This window comes from Sinohyriopsis cumingii, chromosome 3 (assembly GCF_028554795.1).
Source record: "Sinohyriopsis cumingii isolate HCF-2022 chromosome 3, ASM2855479v2, whole genome shotgun sequence".
Taxonomy (NCBI): domain Eukaryota; kingdom Metazoa; phylum Mollusca; class Bivalvia; order Unionida; family Unionidae; genus Sinohyriopsis; species Sinohyriopsis cumingii.
The window spans coordinates 83,473,994-83,501,819 of record NC_142963.1 but is presented as its reverse complement, the minus strand read 5'-3'; the positions used below and the strand labels follow the sequence as shown (position 1 = coordinate 83,501,819).

Genomic DNA, 27,826 nt, shown 5'->3' with positions numbered 1-27,826 from the left:
ATCTGCTGCTCACGACACTTCTCCTGCCAGCTGACGTAGTGAGAAGATCATGTCTACAGTTGACCTGCCGGCTTGAAATCCACACTGGGACTCTGGGTAGACGCGGGAGGCTAGGATCTGCAAGCGCACCAAGGCAACACGGGCGAAAGTTTTTCTGACGATGCTGAGGAGGGAGATGCCCCGATAGTTGTTGCAGTTGCTATGGTCTCCTTTGTTTTTGTACAAAGTGACGATGTTGGCGTCATGCATGTCCTGTGGGATGTATCCCTGTTCCCAGGAAAGGCAGAGGAGTGTGTGTAGGGGCTGGAGCAGTGCTGGTTTTCCACTCTTGAGGACTTAAGGCGGAGTGCCGTCGCTTCCAGGAGCCTTCCCACAGGCAAGGCAGTCGATGGCTTTTCCGAGCTCTTCCAGGGTGGGCTGCGTGTCTAGCTCCTCCATGACAGGCAGGTCTGGAATGGCGTCCAGGGCAGTTCCAGTGACATTGTTTTGGGTTGCATATAGCTCGAGATAGTGCTCAACCCATTGCTGCAGTTGTTTCTCCTGGTCTGTGATGACTTCGCCCATCTTGGACTTGAGGGGGGCGGTCTTGTAGCTGGGGGGGGGGCCTGTCGCCTTTTTGATATCCTCATACATTCCTCTTGTATCCCCGCTGTCTGTATACTGTTGCAAAGGTTCAGCCAATAGGTGTTGGCACAGCGGCAGGCAGTCTTCTGGGCATAGTTCCTTGCAATCCTGAGGGCTTGTAGTGTTCTGGGGCTAGGCGCAGCCTTGTATGCCAGGAGGGCTTTCCTCTTTGCCTCAGTCACGGGCTCCATCTCCTCCCAGTTTGCCTCATACCAGTCGACATTCTTTCGCTCCCTCTTCCCGTAAGCTGTGATGGCTGAATTGTACACAGAGTCACGGATATGGGACCACTTGGAGTCAGTGGTGTCATCAGGTGTCACTTTGGTGAGGGCTTCCTTCAGTTTGCTGATGAACTGCTTTGTTTTCTCTGGGTTGCTTGCACAGCAGGTGTTGATGCGTGGGTGACCCTTCTTCTTGGCATGGTGCAGCTTCTTGGGTAATATTCGCACCTTGCTGGCCACAAGGGAATGGTCCATGTCACAATCGGCACTGTGGTAGCTGCGGGTGAGGACACTGGCCAGTGAGCAGAATTGAATGTTTCTAAACAGGATTTATGGGATATTTATTTATGGTTTTGGTTTTGGTTTTATGAGGGTTAATGTCACTGTTTAGCTCATGATAGGGTATATGTGGTGGCCAGTATATTAGCTCTTCTGGTTAGAGACCCAAAGAGAGCATATGGAATGGTCTTTTGTCTGTCATCTGTCTGTTGTCCATCTGTCTATTAACACATTTGTTATCGATTTTCCCCCTACTATATAAAAGATTGCCATGAAATTGTAAACAAGGTTTATACATGGTTTAGTGCTGCTCACACATCCAATATGACCACATTAGTGGCCATTTGAAAATTTTCTTTTCTCAACTCTTTTGAACAGAAGGTCATACTGACATGGGGTTTTCACCAAAATGACTTCTTGGTCCTAAATGAACATGATGCGCTTCTTGAGTCTAATATGGCTGCCACAGTGGCCAGCTTTAAAATGTTATCACTACTTCTCCTAAACGAATGGTCATATCATCATGGAGTTTTCACTAAAAGACTAAACTTTTGTTCATCTTAAAATGGTGCTGATTTCACTTCCAATATGTGGTCATTTTGAAAATCTTGTTTTTCACTACTCTTAAATAGAAAGTCATTCTGACATGCAGTTCTCATCAGAAGAGCTCTTGTGGGTGTCTAATTGGTCTTTCATGAATCTGACTACATAACCCTCAATATTGCCACTCTACTCACATATGGATGGCTATATCAGCATGGGGTTTTCTCCATTAGACTTCTTATGATAACAGTTGGACCTAAGTGAAAATGGTGTCATGTGTACATCCAATATGGCTGCCATGAAAATCCTGTTGTAATTACTTCCCGTGAATGGATGATCATTATGACATGTGGTTGTGACCAAAAGACTTCAAATTATGTCTGCTTTATCCTAAATGAATATGGTGCTGATCTGACATTTATTATGTCTACCACAGCAGCTAAATTGAAAATTCTACTATTACTGAAGAATATTAGAGATAGTTTCAAAAGGAAGAAGTGGTTTTATCTTGAATTCCAGTAGAGTGCCAGTTTCTCACATACCTGTGATGCTTGAGCCAAGACAATAACTCACGCAGACAGAGGTGAGATGTGTGAGTAATTTGTAAAGGTGAGAACCTTAGACCACCAGTCCACCCTTGGCCCATATTATTTTTATGGCATATGTTCCATCTTTTTAATTTTTCATCAATTAGTCACTGAGGCACAGTATTTTACACAAATATGAAATAAGAAGAGTCTCATTATTAGTGAAATAATTGTGTGAAAAGGCCAGTTTACCAGATATAATCACTTATAAGTCAAGTCCATTGAGTAGAACAAACATATACTCTGATCTGCTGGCACATTATGTAATACTAGATCTGGGTTTGTGTTGTTAGCAGTTGAACTTGACTTACATGCAAGTATATATGTTAAGTCCAACTTTTAGCAGTTTTTGGGTGACCGAAGTTATCCTCACTCATAAATGTGTACAGTGTGAGCCCGCTATAGCATGCTCCATTATAACAAATTTGGATATAACACTGTCATAATGTGGCTCCCAGAATATCATAAACACGTATTTTTCTCTTACATTAAAACCTTTCTTAAAAGTATGAAAAAACAGAAAAAGTTTGTTATCATTTTGGAGAAGAGTTCGCATATGAATAATACAAGATGACCTTGGTGTGGCTTTTGAAATCTTATATGTATTTTTCTCATACACAAAAAAGTAGATTTTTCTACTTAAAAGTATGAAAAATAATATGAGAAGTTTATTCTTGGATTGCTTTGGGCTTTGTCAATGTCGCAAAGTTGGATCTTTTTCCTTACTGGCAGCAAAATATACCATCTGGCGATTTTTTTTAATTATTGGCAACATTGTTGACTGTTTAAACTTGTATATACAACCATTGGTTTGGAGTGGAGAAATTCAGAGGCCCCATGAAAGGAAGCCACAAACTGGATATAAAACGCACTGAAATTTATCTAATGTTACATAATCAAATTCTTTGTCCATATTGACAAACCATCAAAACAGTGCATTGTTATATCATAAACCACTTATCTTGACATCTAGCATGAGTACTGTATGATGTGAGATATCCGCTCTTTTGTTGTTGACATTTCTGGTAACGGAGATAAACCAGATGAGGCATTATCTCGTAAATTATCTTTTGTCAGATTTTCGGTCACTTGCTAGTAATTAATATATTTACAAAGACTGACATTTGTATGTGGATGGTAAGTAAATTCCTCTTCTTTTCACTCAGAATTAAATCCTTCAGAACACTCACATTTTCTGTAATAATCCCTGTCATCAGACAAGAACACCTGCATCGCTATCATCCGTTGATCCTTTGTTAATTTCTGACACATGCATGAAAGGTTGCATCAAGCTGCTACCACAAATGTACGACAAAAAAAAAACACATCTTACTTATTGGTTTATTCAATAGGCAGAGAGGAACAGTACATAGAATATTCCAAATGATGGCCAATTCCTTTTTAAAAATGTACCCAGATAAAATAGTTTGCTGAAGGTTCAAAGGAAACAGATTACCTTTGAAGCACCGATTGTTATGAAAATGTACTTGGCAAATGGAAAAAATCAACTCAATCATGCAATCCAATTTTTGATGTTGCCGCCACAATAAGAAATGGGCATTTGTTTGGCTCTCCAAAGCTGTCCTTTAGTGGTGACTTCAATAATGCATGCACACTTCATCAAAGAAAGCCGAATACAATCTTCGATAAAAGCAAACTTTTCTTCAAAGGAAGTCAGAACCAAACTTAAATAAAAGTAATGGAATCTGATGGATTTTTGCATTTTCTAACATGACTACTAAAAAACGTTAACTGTGCTGTGAATTATTCCTTTTCGCATGGAAAAAGTTTATGCTTATGAACGTTATCAACAGCAGCTTAAAATGCAAACTAACTTTTACAGACTTGGGACGTACTGAAAATTAAATGTGCTTTATCATTCGTTACGTGATTGTGCTATGTTTTTCCACTGAATTGAGACCAATATGACCTCTGACAAAATTATTGAATATTTTAAATCTCTGTTTTGTGCATATTTTTGATGGAAGCACTTGAATTGTGGAATCAGTGTATATGATGAGATTTGCAGGTGAGCACACAGTGTTGATACTCTATTCATGTTATACATTAGACATAAACAGTATTCACGTATATGTACCAATTCGTGGTTCTTTAAATAAAGTAAGCTATTATATATGCCTTCTCTGTTTTCACTACAGGTGTATTTCTCATTTAATATGTATCAATTTAAGATGGTAACTGTGCCGATGAAGCATGTATTTTACCGCCCGCATTTATTACCTACCCCCCCACACTGCAGTTTTTTTGTGGGTACATATATGATTTTCTTCAGCTAACTGACCTGGTTGCTTATAACACAGTTCAGTCTATAACACAGTCAGGTTCTATGGTTCCCAACTACCATGTTATAGCGGGGTCACACTGTTCTTGTATTTCATTCAGTACATAAATTATATTGACAATTATCACAAGGCTGTGTGAATAACAGAACATAGAAGAGTTAATTTCATGTGCATTTGGGTGATTTATCTGGTTATATGCAGATGTACATTCTGCATTACATTAAACATTTGCATATTTTCATGAGCCATATATCTTCAGAACTTAATCTTCATTGTTATTCTGCCACAGAAAGGATCTTTAATTGGTGGATAAGAACCAGTTCTCAAAGCAGCCTCACAGTGTCTGTTTTGACCTTGGCATTGAAAACATAGTGATAATACATGTCAGTCTCCATATAGTATAAATGTGTGCCAGTCTGCTGTCAGTAGGAAAATTATATATCAGACTGCAGACTGGATTAGTTAAGGTTTTCACATTTTAGTAATAGCCATCAAACATGTCCTTGACTGGTTCATAATTCCAAGAGAAACATATCAAAGGGATAGATTCTATTATAAGTTGCTATATTGTCTGCATTTTTTATACCTTTTTATACACTTTTTTCAGGTTCATGAATAACTATAGTTATGGTATTCATTTTCATTTCTAGCTGATTGATAAATCCCAGAAATTACAAATATGTTTTAAAAGTAATATTTTTATGGATTACAGGATGTTGTACATACTGGGTATTTGTCTTAATATTCATTGCTTCAAAAGTACAGTGCATCGTCATCACAAAAAATATCCACCAATTATATGTAGGATAAATCCAATGTTTGGTCACCTATTTTGTTCTGTTAGATAATATTAAAAAATTTCATTTTTATAAGTAACAATGGTATCAAAGTTTGATCCAAAAAAATGGCAGAAACCTTTTTTCTGGAAAGGAAAATGTAAATGGAAATGAGAACCAGACATTTTTTTAGGCAAATCCGTTTAATATTTTGCAAGGCCATTCCAAGTTATTTTTCCATGAAAATCTTTTCTATAGTTTTGCCTCAAAGGCCTCTAAATTAATGCATATTTGAAAATATGCTTTAAAATTTTTACCCTGAGGTGGATTAGATTATTCCAGCTGAGTCTCCAGTTTCGTTGTTTTACTAATAAGTACTGTGAATCCATTTTATGGGTATCAGATTTCATGGTTTTGCAAGAAATGACTAATTCATGGGTACTTAAATTTGTGGATTATATGTAACAGCTGTTTGTGGTAACCATGAAATCCATGAAATTTGTAGCCCTCAAACAATAATGAATTCTGTTTATATGATACACTGCAATTTTTTTTACAACAAACTCCAGCAACAATATAAGGAATTGCTAGATTTGTAGATGCATAAATGTTGATGATTAAAATATAAAAAAAGGATGGATTATTATCAAAGATATCATTAGTTACTTGCCAACATTTTTTTTAATGGGGTGTGGTGGGTTGGGGTGTGAGTTTATAATTGGATAAATGCCATATATACTTGTCTATAAGTTGAGTTTAACTGCATACAAGATAGACACTGATCTACTATCACATAATGTGCTGGCAGATCATGGTCCATAGTGTTTTTCTGACTTCTTAATACTGACAAATTGCATAGCACATTATGTAGCAGCAGATCTGATCTGTGCACTTTGCAGTTGCACTTGACTTATAATTGAGTATATCCAGTCAGCTTTAGTTCAAAACTACAACCTCATTCAAAGAATTTTAAAGTATTGGTCCATTTGTGACATTAACAAGCACTTGCATACCTGTCAACTCTCATGCTAGGAGAGAAAGCTCCAGATTTTTGGGTTCATTCCATGATTTTTGCAAAGAACTCCCAAATATTACAATATGTCTGTTGATTTTTATTTCGCCTTAAAAAAATCTTATGTAAATAGATATACTGTATGCAATCCACAGAAGCCATGTTCTGTTTTATCACCTGTGATTATATTTGTGACAAAATAATTATCACACTGCAAAACTTTTTTTCTCAGTAAACTGAATGTTAAAGTTTAAACATTATTTATGTAAAGTTAACATTTTGTTACCTCTACAACAATACTAAAATCAGAAGATAAACCAGCCTGAAAAATAAAACACAACAATGAAATTGTCTGCAATTAATTTCATGCTCAAGAATGATCATTGTGAATTTAAATACCTCTCAGTTGACAGTCTAGGCGTATAAATAACTCAAGGTGAAAGGTATAACAATTTAATAAATCATAAAATGCATTCAATAATTTCATCTATAAATTTCTCAGTTGCAATTTCTTTTAAACAAATACACTCAGTGACCTGTTTACAGTTGCCAGTTACTGTTTCATCATATGAAAATAAAGGTCTTACGTGAGGGTGTTTCTTTTCAGTGTTGTCTCTGTTACTAATCTGTTAATCACTGTCAACCTCTTGATTCTCTTTGGTACTTCCGGTACCCTTGACTGCATGCTCTCCTGTCACATCTGGATGTGTCCTTCTGACACTTTCGGTTGTCTCTATCATGTGCTTCTTCTGGCACTGCACCTCCACACAAACTGCTGACATCAGAATAATGCCTACCACATGCTCTCCATGTCTCTTCCCTCTCTCTGATCCTTGGATGTTGACTCTAACAGTCGTGGAAAGCTTCCCATGGAATTAGAAGTGACATATATTCTTGCCTTTTTGCTCTAATCTCAGGAGAATTAACCATACTCTCACAGACCTTTCATCAGAATAATGGCAAATAAATTAACAGGTCAACTTATGCACTCGCAGCTAAATATTCTATGCACGCTTTGTTCTGTAATAAATGTGCTATAATAATAACATTATTAATAAGTTCTAATATGTGCATACACATTCCGATTGGTTAATTTCTTGATATAGTAAACTATCATCAACAATAGCAATCATCCTACTCAACAGATTATAAAAGACGCACACAAATATACATATTTGTGCCACAAGTCCAACAGTGACTAACTTTGCATAATTCACAATCTATATATTCATAAACTGATAAAGCAATTACAAGCTCTAACACAGTTCACTAATAAATTCAGTTATGCATTATCATGTACCATAGTAGCACATTTCACCATCCACTTCGATTCCAGTCTAACTATCTACATATTTTAACCTTGCATGTTAATAATTTGCTATACACTACATTACGATATGTTTATAAGTAAGCTGTACTTGGAAGATTCCAGTTCTAATAAAAAATAAATGTACATAATAATGTATCAATCTTACAACACATCATTATAAAGTAAGACACATTCAGATGAAGATATGTTATCTCAAGAAGCCTTTGTTCACAAATCCAAACATTGAATTTTGCTAAAATTCCTTCTCACCATTTAACAAGTGCACAACTCAGAGTGCAGTCTAATGCCCCTCAACTTCTCGTTGATCCACGCCAGGCGAGCTTCACACATGTACTGACTGAAAAATGGATTTAGTCTCAATATAAGTGGTTGCTTATTGAGACTACACAATAGATTTGAATCTCTCAGTTTTTATTGGATGCGATCTGGTCTTTTTGAAAACTGCCCGTGGGTAATTTAGCACTTGTTACTCTTGGGTTTCTGGTCCCCAGAGCCCAAGATTGCTTCCAAGCCAGTTATAATATCACTGACTGATTGCTAAACAAATACCAGAGTCTCTAACTTGTCCAGGTTTCTGGCCTTCTTGCATGTTTACTTAAGAATAACCTTTAGCTGTTTTGCATTTTGGCCACTGCTGACCAGAATATGAAAAGAAGGCATGCCCTGGGAGAATATAAGGCATGTAACAGGGAGAAGTGGCACGTACTTATAGAATTTCATATGTTTTGGACCTGGAAGATTGGTCAATATTTAGTGAAAACAAGGCTTAAAAAATGCAGTGAAAAACCTCCAGATTTCAGGGCCCAATCTCCCTATTTTTATAAGTCAGTTTCCCTACTTGGTTTTGAAAAGTTGACAGATGTGTACTTGTATAAACAATTTAAATGGGGGGTTTGGATGTGGTGGTGAGCTTTTCATAGTATAAATATAGTATTTTCCTGGTGTGTTACCTATTTTCATAATAATAAAATGTAAATGAACCTCAGTCATGGACTCGCAACCAAAGGGACAAAAAAAGTGACGAAATATGTTCCTGCTTTGCAAAGAAAAATTTCAGATTTGGAGACCTGACATGTAACATCCTAATTCTAATTTTAAAGTTCACTGCTCATTGTCTCTGTTATGTTTATTAATCTGCTACATGTTGCATATTACTACTTTTGCTATATTAGTCTCTTTCATTGATAGTTATACACACACAAACATGCAATTGTTTGTTTTGTCCTTGCTTTTTTGCCCTTCTATCTTGAATGCAAAATTACACTGACACTCAATAAAATAATATTGTCATATTTTACATTTGCTCTTAGAAATTATTTTTATTTTAATTTATTTTTGATTTCCCCTTTTGGTTGCATGTTGAGTTTTCATTGGTTAATATATTGTTGACACAAGTCAAGTATATTAAGTATAAATGACCATGAAGCAGTACAAGCGTAATCATGCACAGTCATGCATCATAACTTAATGTGTCATCTCACTACCACAGGGGAGCCTCAGGTGGCCAAGTGGTCTAAAGTGCTCCCTTTACCGATCACTGCCAATTCACCTCTATCCACTTGGGATCCAGTAACGGGCTTGGCCAATGTGGGTATGTAAGAAACCTTACCAGTAGCTACCCATGGTTCAGTGGTTCTTACCAGGGTTTTCCTTCACCACTTATACAGGCTGCCATGTATAGCCTATCTTGCTGAGACAGTAACATCACTACTACATGCTTAATGACAAGAAAACCATCTTTTATTTTTAAGAAGGTAGTTTCCATTTACATGGAAAATGATAATGAGATTGTACACCATGCTGTGTATGATTATGCTTGTGATCCATACTTGCCATTTACACTCGACTGGTTTCAATAATATCTTGAACAATGATAAAAACATGCATTCTGAAAGAGTAAAAAAAGGTAATTTTGTCAAGCACATACGTAATATATCACTGAAATTTGTTAAATGGTACTTTCCTTTCTCACTTTTTTAAAAACTTGACTGTATTTTGTTGGATGAACTCCAAAAGCCATTCCTAACATGGTAAGATTAAATATATTTATCCTTTGTAAATACAAATGTTGGCTGGCCATAGTATCCTGAAAGAGTGCATTGCACACAAGTTTTGATCTTGAATTTTTAGAAAATTCACCCCTTAATTTAATTTCTCCCTTAATGTTCAGTTCTATAATTGGCCCTGTTTATAGGTAACATTTTGCTAGGAATCTGTTGATTATGTTCCTTATTGTACCCTTTCCCTAAAGGGTATTTTGTAGTTTCCTAAAGGACAAAAAGAAAACTGAGATGAAGCATTAGTCTTATGATTCAGAGATAAGATGGAGAATAGGGTCCTTTATTTTCATATATACAAGCTCTTAAAATAGGAATATATAAAAATCATGTTGCACCTTCATATTCTGTGACACTTGCATCAGCTTTTAACTCAAAGTTCCTAGATATTTCCTGTTTGGTGATTAGTTGTTTGCTACATATCGTAGTTGCTTCCAACATTTCTCATTTCCAACACTTCTAAGTGATCTTTTCCTTGAGCTTTTCACCATATATCTTTTGAGTCTTTTTGATGTCATTGCTTTGATATCAATATGTTACATCATTATGTTGCCTATGTCAGTAGTGCTTTTTATTTCACTGTCAAAATTCATGGTTAAGTCAAGAGACATTATTATTTATCCATTTTGTTTGATAATTTGTTTGTTTGGATAATTTATGTATGATTCATATTGTATGAAACTCGGGTAAAAATAATATTGTAAAACAGAAACTGAAATCTTCATACTACCAGTATTAAATGTAGGTATGGCACAGCTCATTTTCTTGTATATGAACTAAAATTCAGTGGCCTTTTAGGGTATAGCAACTGACTGGTTCTAGTTTAAACGTAAATACAGGTTTGCTGATTGAATCATAATCATGTTATTTTTTTTACATAGTATTCCAGCTACTGTGTGAGTCTTAAAAAGGATAGTGCACCAGTTCAGTAAAGGGTACAAAATACATGAAATTCATGTAAAAGCACATTTAATTTTGCATCAGTGTACACGAATGTTTATCTTACTATAAAAATTTACCAATTTTTTAAATTATACAGATACTTTCAGTAAACTTTACAAAATTCAGCTGTCAATTTTTTTTTATAGAAACTTGTTTTACTTTGCACTGGATGTAAGAGTTTGGATTATCTGATACCTTGCATTATGAGTGACTAAAATTTAAATTGCATCTGGTCTTTAAATAATCCTTAAAACTAGTATTTTAATATGTTGAGGCTTCAGTAGAACATTGCATGGAGATTTTTCACTATAAAATCTGACTACTTTTGTCATTTGCTTGAATTTAGAAGCTAATTGCCAGTCCCATGTACTACCATCTGCTTCTGGTTACAAAATGCTATTTTAATAAATAAATTATTTTGGTTTCAAATGGTTTGCTATAGCTAAGGCTACTTCTTTCACAGTAGATTGTGAAGGTGAGTAAAATCAAAGGAGTTCTAGGGGTGGATGCAGTATATGTTCTACATAGTGTTTATTTTGAAAAGAGTATGATTCATTTTGTTTAAAATGGCAAACTGTACCTGTTCTTCATTGAAAAGTTTAGTATTTTAACTGGAAAAGTTAGTGTTGGATTTGTTGGTTAGCTGAAGGTCCCTTGTTCCTGTCTTGATCCAGTACTTAATTCTTATAGCATTTTACTTAGGCAAAGTTTAATCATTGATATATTGCAATGCCATACTGACCATGTCATATGATGATATAAAATATTACCTGCATTTCTCATGTACAAGTTTCTTCATCATGGCAGAGGTAAAGGTAGACAAGAATGACCTGAACTTGAGACCATTCAGTGAAATACTGATGATGTCCATTGACATACATGTAATTGGTATTGGTGTGCATGAATGTTGCTTGCATTGTGTGCATATTTCCTGAAAATCCAGCATGCAAACTTCATAACCACTGTACCTTTTTTCTCCTCTAGGTTCTTGTATCAATTTAAATGAAAGGTCAAAATGGACTGGTCATTCTTGTTGGGCTATGCCACCAGCAAAACTTTCAGTTGACCATACATCTCACACACATTTATTTGTTCTGAAAAGTGCTGAAAAAGCACATCTTTCAATTCATTATTTACATTGCTTCAATGAATGTTTAATATTTCTTCGCTAATTAGACAATTACCATATATACCTGCTGATAAGTTAAGTCCAACTGCCAGTGACAGAGACCCTGATCTATGATAGCATATTTGTTATTTGTTCTACTGATTACTCCCAACAAACTTCATAGACCCAGATCAGCTGGTTGCATTAATTAGGTACTAAATTAAAATATATAATTAATCCCATTTAATGTTATCTGTGGTCATTCCCATGTTATAAAAGGGACCATTTTATTCTGATGGACGTTTTAGTTAAGGGCCTTGTTTTTCTTTTGTTCCTTTAATCAAGTTCTGATACACTTTAGTACATGTACCATAATTGCTGTGAGATGAAAGGCTATATGTTGTTTGAACCAATCATTGTGTACATTTTTCACTGGAGTGACTTTGTATAATAGACAGAAAAGGACTCTTTTGAAAACTGTATTCAGGTATATGCTTCATTTCCAATGTTTTTTTTAAATTTACATCTTTCATATTTGTTAGCAATTTAATTTTATTTTGTTTTTAAACTTCCATAGATGAGTCTGTGATGAAATGAGTTTTGCATATGATTATTATTTTAATTTCCCAGTATACCATCTATACTAACTTATAAGTCGAGTCACTGCAATCAACAGTGATCTTGATCTGCTGTAGCTTAATGCACCTGCAGATCAGGGTCTGTGTTGTTCTAATGATTACTCCTAACAAACTGGACAGATCCAGATCTGCCAACACATTATGGAACAGCAGATTTGGGTCTGTGCAGTCTGCAGTTGGACTCATCTTATAAGCAAGTATAAATGGTATTCCTTGCATAAGAAAGTATTTCTTTAAACAGAGTTGAGAATGCTACAGTATAAAATTGCAAAACATAGTTATTAGGTTGATTTCCTCTGTGCAGGTGTCTTTGTGAATTGGCCAGGGAAATTGGATTCTCAGAACAGGCTGTGCAAATCTTTGAACTTGAAAATTCCCTGGGCATGTACAGACAAGTGGTAAGTTGAGAGGTACCATGTGTACTCACACGTTGGGTCCAACTACATACAACATAGACCCAGATCTGCTTGCACATTTTGCAGTGGCAGATCAGAGTTAATGTTGTTTGTTCTGCTGATTAGTCCTAGCAAACTGCATAGACCTAGACCTGCAGTTGCATTATGAGTTGGCAGATCTGGTTCTGTGCAGTTTGTTGTTGGATAGAGCTGGGTACCATTAAACAATTTGTTACCAAGGTATTTAAAAAATCCCATCATATGTTCTGTGGTATACTGCAATTATATTAGAGACTAACAATTCAATTTTCTGGGACAAGGGCCTGAGACTTTTTTTTATAAAATTGTGTCAACAGCTTTGAAAAAATATCTTGATCTGATTCATAGCAAAGTAACACTTTATTATATTCATTATTAAAAACAAAATATCTTGAAATAAATGATAAATAGAATATCTCAGCTCAAAATATAATTGCAGCTGCTCTCCCCTTGAAAGCTCTAAAGTTGAATGGTCAGTACATTATAGCAGATGAATTTACTTTGTTTGTGTTAATTGTTGAATAAGTTGTAATTCAAAAACCATAACTAAAGTGGGATGAATAAGCTTACACTGTTGCCTGCTGACATTAGAGAGCTTGTTGTAAATAATATAGGTGTTGACACTTAAGCCCATATCTACACTATTAATATAATAGGTAGGGAAATTTGAAAGAGCACATTTAAACATTTCATTAAAATTTTATATTTTTCATCTAAGTAGCTACTCCTCATACCTTAACATTTCATTTTATCTTTGTACCAACCCGCCAGTTTTTTCCTGTCACAAGATTTATTTTATTCCAGTCGGCAGAAGAGACAGCAAAAGAAAAGCTTCAGCGGGCCAAATCTTTTGTGCAGCACAAGATTCCCATGCCAAATATGGTGTCAGTCATAGTGCGAGAGAATGTCTCTGGTAAATAAAGCACTCTCAGAAAGTTTCAGGAGACATTTTAATTTCATCTTAAAAACCATTTCTGTTTCCTACAAAATTTTCTCTTGCAAGAATTAAAATTTTACATGTTTGATGAAATAAGTGTTGAATTAGATATATAACTGAATATTTTGAGACCTGTTTTTGAAGTTTTTTCAGCTTACATGAGGAGAGGCTTTTGAAAAATGATGCAGTTTTGAAGGGTATTACCTGTTGATTTCAGTATAAAACAAGTTAAATAAAAATAACTTCTCAGAGCTTACATAATAGAACTACAAGAAAACAATAGAACATCTACAAGAAAACAATAGAACTACAAGAAAACAAATGTTTTCTAGATTAATTGGATCATCTACAGGATTGACTGTCATACCAATGTTTTAGTATCTTGAACTTCTGTTTGTACAAAAGACAATCATTCCTTTCCTTTGTTAACTCTGTAAAATCCTTTGTGGACAATACATACATCTTCAAAATGCAGTTTCATCTTTTGCTCAAATACTGTTTAATCTCATTCATTTGATTCCTGTGGCATAAATTAGAACAGTTTTCATGGGACCATCAAATATAGCGGAAAAGTTGACACTACAGCATGATGTATTTATATTGTGCAATAGATATCTCTTTTGGAGGTGTTACCAACAGTTTTACTCAGTATGATGTCACATTGCAGTGTCATTACAGGAGTTTTCAGCCATTGGTTGAGTGAGACACCCACATGTGATAGAACTAGGTCAGTTCAGAGGAAGTAAACAAGTCAGATTTTTTAAATTTTGTTTTGAATTGAAATAATGACTTAAAAGAGGTTCATATTTCAAAAGATAAATACCCATTTTCAGTGTTGCAATTGTAAGCTTGGACTAACATAGTAGAAGATAGCTCTTTCATTATTTGTACATTCTTGCATTTAGCTCGTGTCTTTTGTACCCTGTATACATACTGTTATACCTGGAATCATGAAACTTACTACACCATGATCACAACACTGACTTAGCTTTTTTTGTATTTTAAGCTTATTTCTCTAGCTCTGTTCATGCTAGAACTATTAAACCAGATGATTGTGTGAGTCTCTTTTATGACCACATCCTTACGAGAAAAGAAAGTCACTGTGACATGCAGTTAATATTTTATTAACATAGGTTCAGATTTTGTTTTTACCTCGTGCCCACATGATTCTAAACACTAAATACAAACTGTTAAATAGGGAATCATGGAACTTACTGAGAGGCTGCCTCTCTTGATCAATGCTGAACCCTCATCACAAAGTTTACTGTGACCCATATTTCATGTTTCAGAAAGTTGGGTTCAAGTTTGTATTTTATGTTTACTTCTAATGTTCTGTTGCTAGAACTTGATTATGATATACATCTCTATTAGTGCCACATAAAAGAAAACCTACATTTCTCCTGATGGATTTCCTCCAAGTCTAGTTGAAATTCACTCAATCTAATGGATTTCCATCACTTATTTTATTGCAGCTATAGCAAGTTTTCTGGTGCTCTTTAGTAATTGTTTCAGTCGCTCTTCAAGTTGACACAGTAAAGATTTGGGAGAAAACCCAATGCCATAAACCCAACAATGGCAGGTGTCAATTTCATACCTTTTATACCTATGCAGTGGTAGCATTTCTTGTAGTATTTACAAGTGGCTAATCTACACAAAGACGGACTGCTCCGGTGGCCTAGTGGTTAGAGTGTCCGACGCAGGAGGTTGTGGGTTTGATCCCTGGCCAAGTCATACCAATGAGTTAGAAAAATGGTACTAACAGCTGCTTAGCTTGGCACTTAGCATTAAGAGGTTAGTGTTAGGACTGGTCAGCCTGGTGTCAGGATAGTGTGACTGGGTGGGACATCATGCTACATGTCTGCATGATGCCCCAGTGCTAGACATCACTGTAAACTGCCACACTACAGACATCATAGTGATATGACTGAAAACTTGTTAAAGCTATGTTAAAAATCCATATCACACACACCATGATGTCTGGCCTGAGATGTGAAAGATTTAAGGTCCACTGGGGGGGAGAATGGATTTTCTGTAATCCACATTGCATGTACTGTAGTGTATCTAGAATAATAAAATCAGCAATGCAACCTCATCACAAAATATATATCACTGACTTAGGTTCAGTTTTATGTTTAAACTGTTGATGCTAGATTCATTAATTAGATGACTGCATGCCAAAAAGGAATCCCGCTATGACCAACATTTCATATCTTACAAGTTTAGCTTAAGATTTTTCATTTAGCTCATGATAACCTAGGTTCTTCAAATACGCTACCCGATCAAAATACATTAGAAAAACTATTTCTATCATGCAAATCCAGTCCTCCCTGGCTTAAACTTTTGAACTACTGGGTAAAAAAACAAAAAGATATCTGCCCATCAAGGTAGCAGTTAGTGTGATCTCCTTTTTATTGGCGCCAAATCTGTGAATGCTTGAGTTACTAAGTAGCATGCTTTCTACAGACACAGGCATTGCAATCCACACACAAGAATTATGGAAGTTTTCTACCTTGAAGCAAGTGGACGATGTGTTCTCTTTGAAGGGAACCAAAACTCCATCTATAAATGTCCAACTTTACTTTCTTTCTTTCTTTGACTACAAAGTTCTTTTAGTAGTTTCATCACTGAGCCATCCTTGTACACTTTGGCCCTTGGTATGTACCTGCACGGGTCACTAGTGTGTGCCCTTGCTTTACTATATTTCTATTTAAATATCTGGTGAGTGATATAGAAAACTCTTAAAATATTGCTGTATAATTTCCGCTACCATTGGATACATGCAGGAAAGATTACTATACTAACCTAGTCTTAGCATCCACTTCAGAGTTATATACACATCACCTTACTGATTTTTCCAGTATAGGCCAACATTTGGCCTTTCCTACAAGTAATATTATCTTACAAGAAAGTGATGACAGAAAGGATGTGGAGACATGCCCCATATCTCTCAGACTGCTCCATGCCAGTACTGAAGATCTTGCCTAATAAAGTGGAATGTTGGGCCCATCTATACTGTTCAGTATCTCGTATGGTGCCACAATGCACCCAGATAGCTCCATGGCTGGTTGTGCCACTACCTAGATCATATGGGCTGTTCTCAGAGGAAACAGTATTGCAGATCCATTACAAGTTCATAGCCATGGTTCTTGATAATCATTGTGGATCAAAGCACAGAGAAAGGGGATTGCTGAATCCTAATTTCTCAGATGTAGATTGCTCACTGTCAATACCAAACCCAATCTTCCAATCATTTTAATCTTGCAATAATCATATGTCAGCCTGATAATCCTCCTGAACAGAGTTTGTCTAACACAGGAACATGCATTGAAATAATTTCAATTGGGACTTCAATTTTTACAAAGAACATGCTCTCAGAACGAGAATCCTTTACCAACGGGATTTAAGCAATGCAGTGGACATCATTGGTCTAGGTTGTCTATTTATGAGGTTTCTTTGGAAGAAACAATGCATAAGAGGTTCCATCTAAGGAGAACCTCATGATTAAATCGAGTGGTCCCTAACAGGTACAACCTTTGAGTTGGCAGTTTATACAGGTACGAATGGTTTGGGGTGCACATTCCATTATTCCAGAAGACCAGTGGATAGTGGCTCACACAGGATAATCATATCAGTATCCTTTAGATGAAAAATCCTTTAGATGAAAGCCATATGGAAAAGCATTCCATTTGTGGCAGAAGAATTTTCATCAAAAGGACAGTTTCATTCTGTCTGTCAACTCCACTGTGGAGAATTATCTCAGAAGGCAACAGGAACAAAGTCCCCAGACCTTTTCACTCTTCTTAGTGAATTTCTAAGCAGATATCTTTGTTGACAAATCCATGGACAAGAAGGAAGAATCAAATAATACAAGCAGAATACATGTGCCTGCTGGGATCAACCACAGGCAGAAAAGGGGAATGCAAAACTCTGATCCATTGTCTCCCAGCCCAGAGTCAAAAGGCCTTGGCAGTAAATGCTTATTTTGTAGATTGGAACAACTTGGATGCATACGCTCATTCTCCAAAACACCTGTTTCTGAACATTCTCCCTACTCGCAATAGTGAATGCAGGCAGAATCAGCAAAATACAAGCTGTGTCATTTGACCTGAACTACTTGCAGTTCAAAAATGGTGGGTCACTACAACTAATGACACCCCCTGCTTTTGTTGCCAAGAACAGGCTCCCATTAATGGGAAAGCATACTTTTGTAGTGAAATCCCTGTCTACAGGGGATGCTTCATCTTGAAATCGTCAACAGGACTCAGCATGAGCTCTGAAGTGGCACTTGAAAAGATCCATACCAGAGATATAGTTACTTCTTAACCCTTCAAATAGGGAAAGGCTGACACAGGCAGTTTTCTCATGCGTATAATTGGTTATTCCAGGAAAAACTCCAGATCAATGAATTTGCTATACATTTTGCCTCAGAAAATTAGAGCAATCACCACAAGCATTGCATTTGAGTGAAACTGTTCCCTAACCTACATTATCAATGCCATGGTTAGAGTCTACATTCTTAAGCTTTTATCTTTGAAATCTTTCATCCCAAAAGGCTGAGCTTAGCATGGTGGGACCTATAGCCATGGCACAACAAGTTATGTTCCCAGGTCATTAGACAGCTTCATAAGGAATTGACTTTGTGACTTCTGCTGGATTTTTGCAGCAGGGAAAATTTTCCTTTTTGAAGCTGTTCTTGACATATGGAGTATGTTAACCAGTCATATTAATACATATCTAGAAGCTGTCTCACATACCTTAGGGGACCAAAGATGGCCTCTCGGGTGTGAAGGGATGTAACTCTCCCCCTCTTACTTGTTCTCATAAGGTGTTATGATTGGGTAATATAGTTGAAGAATTTTTTCTCTAGTAAAATGCTTCTTCAATGACATTTACCTGATCATAATACACTTACAACCTCCCTGCAGTTATATCCATATAGAGAGCATGCCTTCTGCTCCAGTAGTAACTAAGTATTCATGGAATTGTGTTTGCCAATCCCTCTATCAAGGGGGGATAACTCTGTCACCTTGGTGTGCATATACTTTTATGTTTTATTTGTCAGAAATCATTTAGCCTGGGATGGCTTGATTTGTGAGGTATTAGTTCTCCTAAGGTAAGTATATTTAAAGAAACATATTTTATTAGAAAGAATTGGTTTCTTTGCTTGCTGTGTAAATACCGTGTCTTATATTTTGTATATCAGTGACTTTTTTGAGATTTTGTGTCCAGAGACCACTGTACCCTATTAGTTCCTACATAGATGATTTTTAAACATGAGTGGGTGCATAATGTACTATTCATGATAGGTATTCAGCCTAATGTATAAACTGATGTATGTTGTCATGCAGACAAATAAATAACATTTCATCACCTATATGTTTGGACCCAGTCTTCTATGTAAGAACTTTCCTGATACTTTGTTATGTTCATGTTCAGTGCATATTATCAGGTTTCTTCATTGCTTCATGGCTATATGGACTAATAGCAAAGTATTTATTGTGAGAACATGGAATGGTTTTCTTCGAAAAAGGAAGCAGATCAAATGAATACCTTTTAAGATCTGCAGAAAAGCATACAAAGGTTTTATCCGCTTTTTTCATCTAAAACTGCAGCTTTTGTTTTTGATCACATCAAAAGTGTGTAAATGTTATTAGTAACTCAATGATACAATGGAAATTTGATTTTCTGGTGTCCAGATTTGTCTTTTTAGACTGGCTATCCAAATATAAAAACTATGCAACACAGATAAAAATAGGTATCAAAATTTAATTTAGTTTTTGTTTTCTTAGGTGCATGTCAGATGTTGTCTCAGGGTACAGCAGACATTTTGCTAGATTGCTGTAGTGACTACTGGAATGGAGAGGATATTGCAGTATTGACAGAAAATGACAGGTACTAAAAACAACATTGGTGTATTTGGCTTTTTTAAAAGGATCTTTTGTGTGCCCTTAATATAACTTGACTGCTTTAAATTTACAGTTGTTATAGGGTTTAATGCCATTTTTCAGCACACGATAGGCTTTACATTGCGGCCAGTATTAATGGTGGAGGAAGAACCCAGGAAAACCCCAGGAAAGAACCACCGACCCACGAGAAGCTACTGGCAGTCTTTCTCATGTACCCACTTTGGCCGAATTTGAGACTCGAACCCATTCAGAAAGAGATGAGATGGCAGTGATCCATAATGGAGGGCGCTTTAGACCACCCGGCCACTCTGGGCCACCTTTAAATTGATAGACCTACAGTGTTAGATCAAACTTATGTGATGGCCTGTTGTCTGACTGCTAGTGTCCATCTGTTGTAACATCTTTGTGAACATGATAAATACTTATCAGTTTATCTTGCCAAATCTCAAACAAGTTTGATAACCAACCCTCTGTGATCTTAAGGTCAAAGGTCATTGCTTACATTTGTGAATTACTGCAGTCTTGTGGGCAAAACAACACATGAACAAATACAAATGAAACTTAAACAGCATTATGTGACAACATCTTCACTACACATTGGTGTATTTGGGTTTTTTTTGTTCAAGATCAGTGTTCATGACATGGGTGTTAAACTGTAATCATCCATGAATGTTGCAACTAGAACAAATATAAAAGTATTTTTTGATCAAGCTGAGAATCATCGTGTATCTCAGCAGTCCGTAGATAAAATTTGATAGCCAACCATTCATAATATTGGATTTTAGGTCAAAGGTCACTACAGGTTAATATCGTTATAACACAATGGTGGGGGTCTATGAATGACATTGTCATATATATGTGATCATGTATATAACACAATGACCCCAGCCCAAAAAGAATTGTCAGGATTGACCAGAGGGGCCAGGACGAAAGAATAAATATCAGCGAACCATTTTTTTTCACTACATTTTTAACACAAAATACTTTGTAAAAAGACTTTTTAAAGAAAATATTTGATGAACATTGGATATCAAATTAATTTTTAAAAAATTCTTTCCTTAACATTCCAAAGCAGTACAAATTGACTGGGAGTGTGGCATGCTAGTTAGATAGCAAGAACTCCAACTGGTCAAAATAATTTAGAACTATGCATGTGAAACATTAATTGTGTTGAAAAATTTCTCAAGCTTCCTTCATGAGCATCCAAGGATATGGCTGAATATCTGTTTTTATTATTACTAGAAGTAAAAGTGTCCAATCAGATTGTACTCTGTGAGTTTGCTGCAGAGCATTTTGACGTCAATGTTGTAATTTCTGTTTAGTGATAAATCACAGTTAAAATTGCTTGATTGTTTTTGGAGACAAATGTATTGGTTATATTTGGATTAAAATATGTTTTCATAGTTGACTGAAAACTTTGACGCCTCAAAATCTGACCTAGAGTTAACTGATATTGAGCTTCATTTTGTAGATTATTAATTGAACTTAACAATATTGACTGGTCCCATTAGAGTAAAACTACTAGATACCATATGGAACTACATAAAGCTGGGGCAAGGAACCATTCTAAACCTATCTCAACCATCTGTATTGCCAGGAGGAAGATAATTTGATAACTAAATAAGAGGTCATTTTTACATAAAGTGAATTGATCCAAAAGCCTTTTTATTGCATTCCCAAGGTAATTAAAGAGTATTGAGCACCGTTTAAAATCTCTGGCACAGTTTTCATACACAAGGTCCAAGTCTGTTTGTTGAAAGTTACTGTTCATTTTTCTACTTCCCAATTTGTATAGCAATTTGAAATCATATAGCCTAAAACTCGATTTAAATTTGCCATTACTTTGTAGCTGGGTAAATATTGTTAGTTGATTATGTTGATTGTAATCTTCAGGCTATTACTTTATTGAATTACTGAATTGTCTGTCAGCATTACTATGTTTTGAATGCAATCAGGACATAATAAAAGTTGTAAAAAAATCCAGACCTATGATCATGTTAAGCTCTTAATAGGACAGGGGTGTTAACCTGAACAAATATAAATAAGTCTTAATTAAAACTTGGTTCACTTAGTACATCTCAGGTAAGTATTACCTTGAGATTAAGGCAAAAGACAATGACTTCATCTTTTTAAAAGCTCTTATGACCTTGAGTTCAAATGTAGTATTCATCATTTGCTACTGTAATTTCTTTAGAACATAAGAATTGTAACAAATTCAGTATTTCTTCTTCAGGTACATTACCCAATGACAGTATGTTAAAAGTAGATCCACTACTTCAGAAATCCATCCCTCTTAAGTTAAGAAGATGCTTCAACATGACTTTTGACATGCGTTAGAAAACAGGAAATAGGTGATTTGCTGACCTAAGCAGAAGTGAGACTTGAGTGGTTTTGCCTTGGATAGTGGATTTGGTGCCTAATCCTGTGAATAGTTACTGCTTTCACTTTTGCTTCTCAAGACTTCACACACACACACACCTTTGTACCAAGACATAAAATATATAATCCAATGTTTTGCTTCTGCTTCACCTTAATTTGGTTGTCAACAAGGACAAATCTGATTGATGGCAGCTGAAAGCTTTGCTCTCTTCACTAAATTATCAAAGTTCTTTTTGTTACATGAGGTTCTATCTCACATTTGGGAAGGCCTCACTTGGCTTATGACAGACATCTTGCTGAGCAGCAGAAGGGGGTCAGCCAACCAGGGGGTGGCCAGATATGGGTGAAAAAATGAATTAAAAAGAAATAAGTAGAACCATCGGAATGACCAACAAACAGTAACATAAACTATATGTGACACAAAGTTATGATTTATATGTCCTATAAAATGTGATTTTTTTTTAAAGTCAGAATATGAACAACATAGTACAGGTCAACCGACCAAATGGCAACCAGACATGGGTGAAAAAAATGGTGCAAAAAAATACATGGAACCATTGGAATGACCAACAAACAGTAATATAAACTATATGTGACACATCGTGATGCTTTTTTGTGTGTTATAAAATGTGAATACTTTTATTTGATATGAGCAACATGGCGAGAGTTCATCAATCTAAGAGGTGCTGGATGAGTCTTCACTAGTTCAACAGATTTTTCACTAATTTGATCATTTTTATTGTTTTTAATATAATGGTCAATGTAATCTTGTTGCTTTTTTTTTTACATTATCTGCATAATTTGTTATCTCGAAGTATATTTTCAATATATAATGTTTTCTTCTGCCACATGCTACATATAATTGTGTCCTACCTTTAACATCAACTCCACAAACCAAACACGGTTTTGGGCTGGTACTCTCACGTCGAACACTCTGTAAATGAAGTGCACAATAATCACTGTGACTATGTTTTCCACAAGGTGTAGACGATCCCATCATCAGCCAGTTGAAATTGTTGTATGTTTGGTTATACTATTAGTAAAAGTCTAATTTGAGAAATACTATTATGTATATTAAAGTAAAGTAATCATATAGTATGGGTCGATGGGATGAAGCTAGATTACTAAGATCATCATTTGGATATTCAGTTATATACTGCTTAAAGAGTTTTCTCAGATCTTGCACTTTTTTATGTTCCTGCACTATTTTATCTACAAGGTCTTCGGTAAACTCTGCCCTGTCTGAACCATTCCTCTTTTGCTTGTGAATCCGATTCTTTAAAGTTTACATCATTGAAGAATACCTACATGTTTTTTTTCTAGCATCAATAAAACTTCTCCATTGGTTTCCCACATAACTTCTACAGCCCACCATTGTTTATGATTTCCATTCTCTGTAAAATATCTTAGCTGTTGTTTGTTTGTCAGATAATCAGATTGCACTGGTTGTGGTTGTCCAGTAATAATTGGCACTACCAACAGCCATTCCAGCTTGGTTCTGATCGACAACTTATATATATCAACAGCGTAATTGGATTCCCTGGAATCCCCAGCCGATATTTCTATGCTGCACTCAGTGTTGGCTCATGTACATTGATAGCAGTCTTTGATTCTTTTCCTGTTATAGATTTGATTCTACGTTGAAGTTCATGATTGATTTGTTTGATTTGATATGATCCTGTTGGGATGGTAATGACCTCCCAGATTGGGGCTTGCCCACCAGCTTCATCAGCTGTGGTTTTATGCAAGAATACCAGTGAATTATTGGCGTCCAATCTACCAAATGATTTTTCTGTAATATTTGGCCAACTATAATAAAGTTGTAATTGTGCCAGTGCGATTTCAAGTGACCGACCACTTATTGGAGCTCTTATTGGAGTTGGAAAACTGATATCAAATTCTAGTTGTGTTGAAATTGCTGATATCATTGTAGTAGTCTGCGGTGTTGTGTTAGCGATGATCGCTCAGATCGCGTGGTTATTTCTGAGGTCATTATTATCTATATGGCCTATTCTAAATGTGGCATTGGCAGGTTTCCATTCATGTGATACCAATAATTAATATCCCTAATCGCATAAAATTCATTGTCTGATATTGCACCATCATTTAACCCTGCTGACAGTATCGATGATATATTTATACATGCATATGTCACAGCATACATTATTTCTGTGTGCTTTTGCTGTTTTTTGCTGGTACACATAGATATTTTTTTCATGATAATATTGAGTATCCCAGCAACATCAATAACAACAACACCAATTCCGACCAAAGGCAGTATTGTGTGCATCACTGATAATGTGCTGATTATTGTCATTGCTCCAGCAACCAGCAAGGAAACTGCGTATACAATACTGTCGATGACGATGATTTGTCTGCAATATTTTTTTGTTTTATTGATTGCTTGTCGATGATTTCTTCCAGCAATGCCTTCCATGCACAAGCTAGATTATACTGAAAGGATTGTGTGGGTTTCATTATGGTATATATTAAGTTACCAGTTTAGATTTCTTTGCAATGAATTCCAGACAGTAGTAGTATATCGCTGATATTAAGGTTTCCAATGTGAATATTGCCTCAGTATTCTGTTTATCATGATTGTCATAGTTCTGAAAGAAGGATGAGTGCCATAACTCAAAGAATGGAACTATCCTAAATTGATTAGGGCTAAGCAGGGATAACCTGTACACCCCAGTAAACTCAGCAGTATGTTTGATGGATTTATTATTGTTTTGTTATTCCTAATCCAGATGCTACTGTGTATACCATGTTGATGGGCAGAGTTATGTGAATTACACCATTGGCAATCTTTTTGATTTTTTCGAGTTCATTGTTTATCGAATTGATTCTTGAGCTAATGTTGGTGAGCTCATCATTAATAATTTTAATTGTTGTTTTAACATTGACTATATCAACAAGTTGCATATGAATTTCAACAAGCTTAATGTCGATGACAACAAAATTCATTAATGGCTCTATTTGTGATTCTATGCAAAATTTTAAATGCAGTTAAATGATTCAGCTCTGAACATGGTCAGTCCATCATTGATTATCATTAACGAGGTCATCATCGGGATGTTGCTGTTGTCCATGTATTTCTTCATTGCAGCATCATTGTTTGATTCTGGTTCTCTCAAATAAGTAATGCTATTTCCGTTCATGTGGAGATTGCCAGTCATTACATCGCTGGTTTTAGCAATGTACTTACTGATCTCTGTTCGGGGGCCCCAAGCGCTGTCCATTCCGGATCACTGCCATCTCACCTCTGTCTGCATGGGTTCGAGTCCAAGGCTCAGCTAGCGTGGATATGTGGGAATGCCTGCCAGTAGCTTGTCGTGGGTTGGTGGTTCTTCCCTGGGTTTTCCAGGGTTCTTCCTCCACTAGTTATACTGGCCGCCATGTATAGTCTATCTTGTGTTGAAAAATGGCGTTAAGCCCTTGAACAAACAACAACTGATCTCTGTTTTGATTGTGGTGTTGCTGTTGTCCACATATCTTTTTGTTGCCACATCATCGTCTGATTTTGATTTTCTCGCATTGAAAATTGTATTTCTGCTCATGTTGAGATTGCCATTCATTATGTCTCCAATTCATCTAATACATCCAGCAATCTCCCCAGCGATTGTTAGAAGTGATTCCCTCGATTCTTTAATCTTACCGGTTTTAGTAAACACCACTAAGTTATCTTCAGTCACCCCTGGAACTTGCAGAATAATATCTGTCAAGAGGATATTGCTCCTCTTTAACTGTTCTTGCTGAACCTGAAAAACAACAACCTCATTTGTGTCTTCATCAGCAAGATGCAAAAGATCAGCAAATTCTTCTCATGTTGCACATTTGGATAAATCATTGTTGTCCTGGGGCTTGCCTTTAGCAGATCTTCTGTAAATATCTACCATTATAAACCATTAACGTGTTTAAAACGGCGTGTGGTATACTCATGCACAACTTTATATTGTGGCAGACCACCATCATTGGTCCATGATGACCTTGACATGGCGTTAAATACCACAACCACTTCTGGACTATATACTGGTGGATCCATTATTGTCTGTGTTGGTAATGTTGAATACCAGATTGGTGGAATTCTGTGTATTTGACTGCTGTTATGTTCTACAAATTCTCTTGGTGGTACCAATCCATGTGAATCAAAACAAACAAGTCCATGAGGATCAACCGCATATGCAACCCAATGAGTATCAGGACCAGAACGTCCATGAAGATTAATGATAACAGTTTCAACACGATTTGGTTTTTCCAGTATTTGATCATGCATGAAAACACCTCTGAAGTTTATGTTTAATTGCCGAGCAGTATCAAATAAATCGAAATTGGACATGGGAAGCTTTAATGAAATGTCCTTGGCAGTCTCAGACCTTGACCTTTTTTTATAGGTGTTCACACTGTGTCCTGTTGCTCTTTTCAGAGCCATACTGGCAGCTGTTTCAACAGAACCAAGTGCAGCTGCTTTTGCAACAGCTGGAACAGCTGCTGCAATTAGCGCTGGTAACACTGCTAGAAATGGAAATATGCCACCGTTTTTTGTTGTGTTGCTGATCGCATTTGCAGGAAGGTCAGGTCTCACACCAATTCATTATTTCTTTGCATCATTGTAGTGTTTGAGCTGATGTTCAGTCAACGATAATTTATTTGTGCCCTGCAATGCCGATAATTTCAGATTTATTTTTGCCCCAGAATTCTTTGCTGATGCTGATTGAAGTTTTTTAATCTGACCAGGTGTTAGAGTAACACTGGAATGATAATATGACATTATAACATCATGAATGATCAAATTGTATTTAAATTCAGTATTATGTCTTTGGATGGTTCTTGATGTCCATTTTTTCCTCAGCAAAATTGTAGCCACTGATAATCTATCAAACACCATTGGATTTTCTGTCTGATTTTTATGCCTGGTGTCATGCTGAAATGCCACAAATATATGTCGTGGTGCTGAAATTCCATTCTGTGATGCGATCTGCCATGGAAATCTTCCTGCTGTGCCTGGAGCTGTATCTGTAGTCTTTGTCAGCCATGACAATGTTGACTTGCTGCCGTCATTCATGATCAACAATAATCCTTGGTCTTCAGTCAACGATGGAGTCATCATTGGCATCCCTAATGCTAATTTTGTTAGTGTTACTTTACCAGCACCACCCCCACCAATCTCAGCATGCCAGATAGCATCATTGTCTGTGGCTCTTCAAACCAGTGCAACTGTATGTTTTTCTCTGAAGATAACTTTTCTAACATGTCTACAAAATCCGAAGATATGTGACAGTGGTATCACACATGATAAGCCACCATCTGTGTTAACCTGAGATCGCTGTGCTGCAAATCCCAGGTTGAATCCTGGATTAACACTGTGTAATGTAGCCAAAGCAGTGGCTGATCAAGGTATCATTCCAGCTGGTTGAGGATCAACAGTGCTAACCTGTGTTATTTGCACCATGAGATGCTGCCTATCATCAGGAATGTCAGTAATGTCCTTGGCGAACATCATGGATTGACCTGCGGACCATGAATAGTCATCAGAATATCTTGAAAGACTGATAATTGTCATAGCAACATCAACGTTATCGAGACATGCTTCAGTTGCTCTACCATCAGTTATATATCTGGCACTTTTAAACAACATCATAATACCATTGTTAATGAATCCACATTGTTCATTTGCTGCATATACTGTATTATTATTATTTTTCACAAGTTTGCCATGAACTTCAGTAAATGCCTTGGCAGGCAAAAAA

At 36.2% G+C, this 27,826-nt stretch overlaps 1 protein-coding gene across 1 annotated transcript in view; it reads left to right on the top strand.

Moving 5' to 3' along the window:
* LOC149803214 (transmembrane protein 94-like) overlaps positions 1–27,826 on the top strand; it is a 198,098-nt gene that overhangs the window by 96,335 nt on the left and 73,937 nt on the right. Inside the window, exons 14-16 of the mRNA XM_089952840.1 lie at positions 12,725–12,818; positions 13,659–13,767; positions 19,581–19,683. Coding sequence (XP_089808966.1) covers positions 12,725–12,818; positions 13,659–13,767; positions 19,581–19,683 — 306 coding nt within the window. The remainder of the gene's footprint in view (positions 1–12,724; positions 12,819–13,658; positions 13,768–19,580; positions 19,684–27,826) is intronic.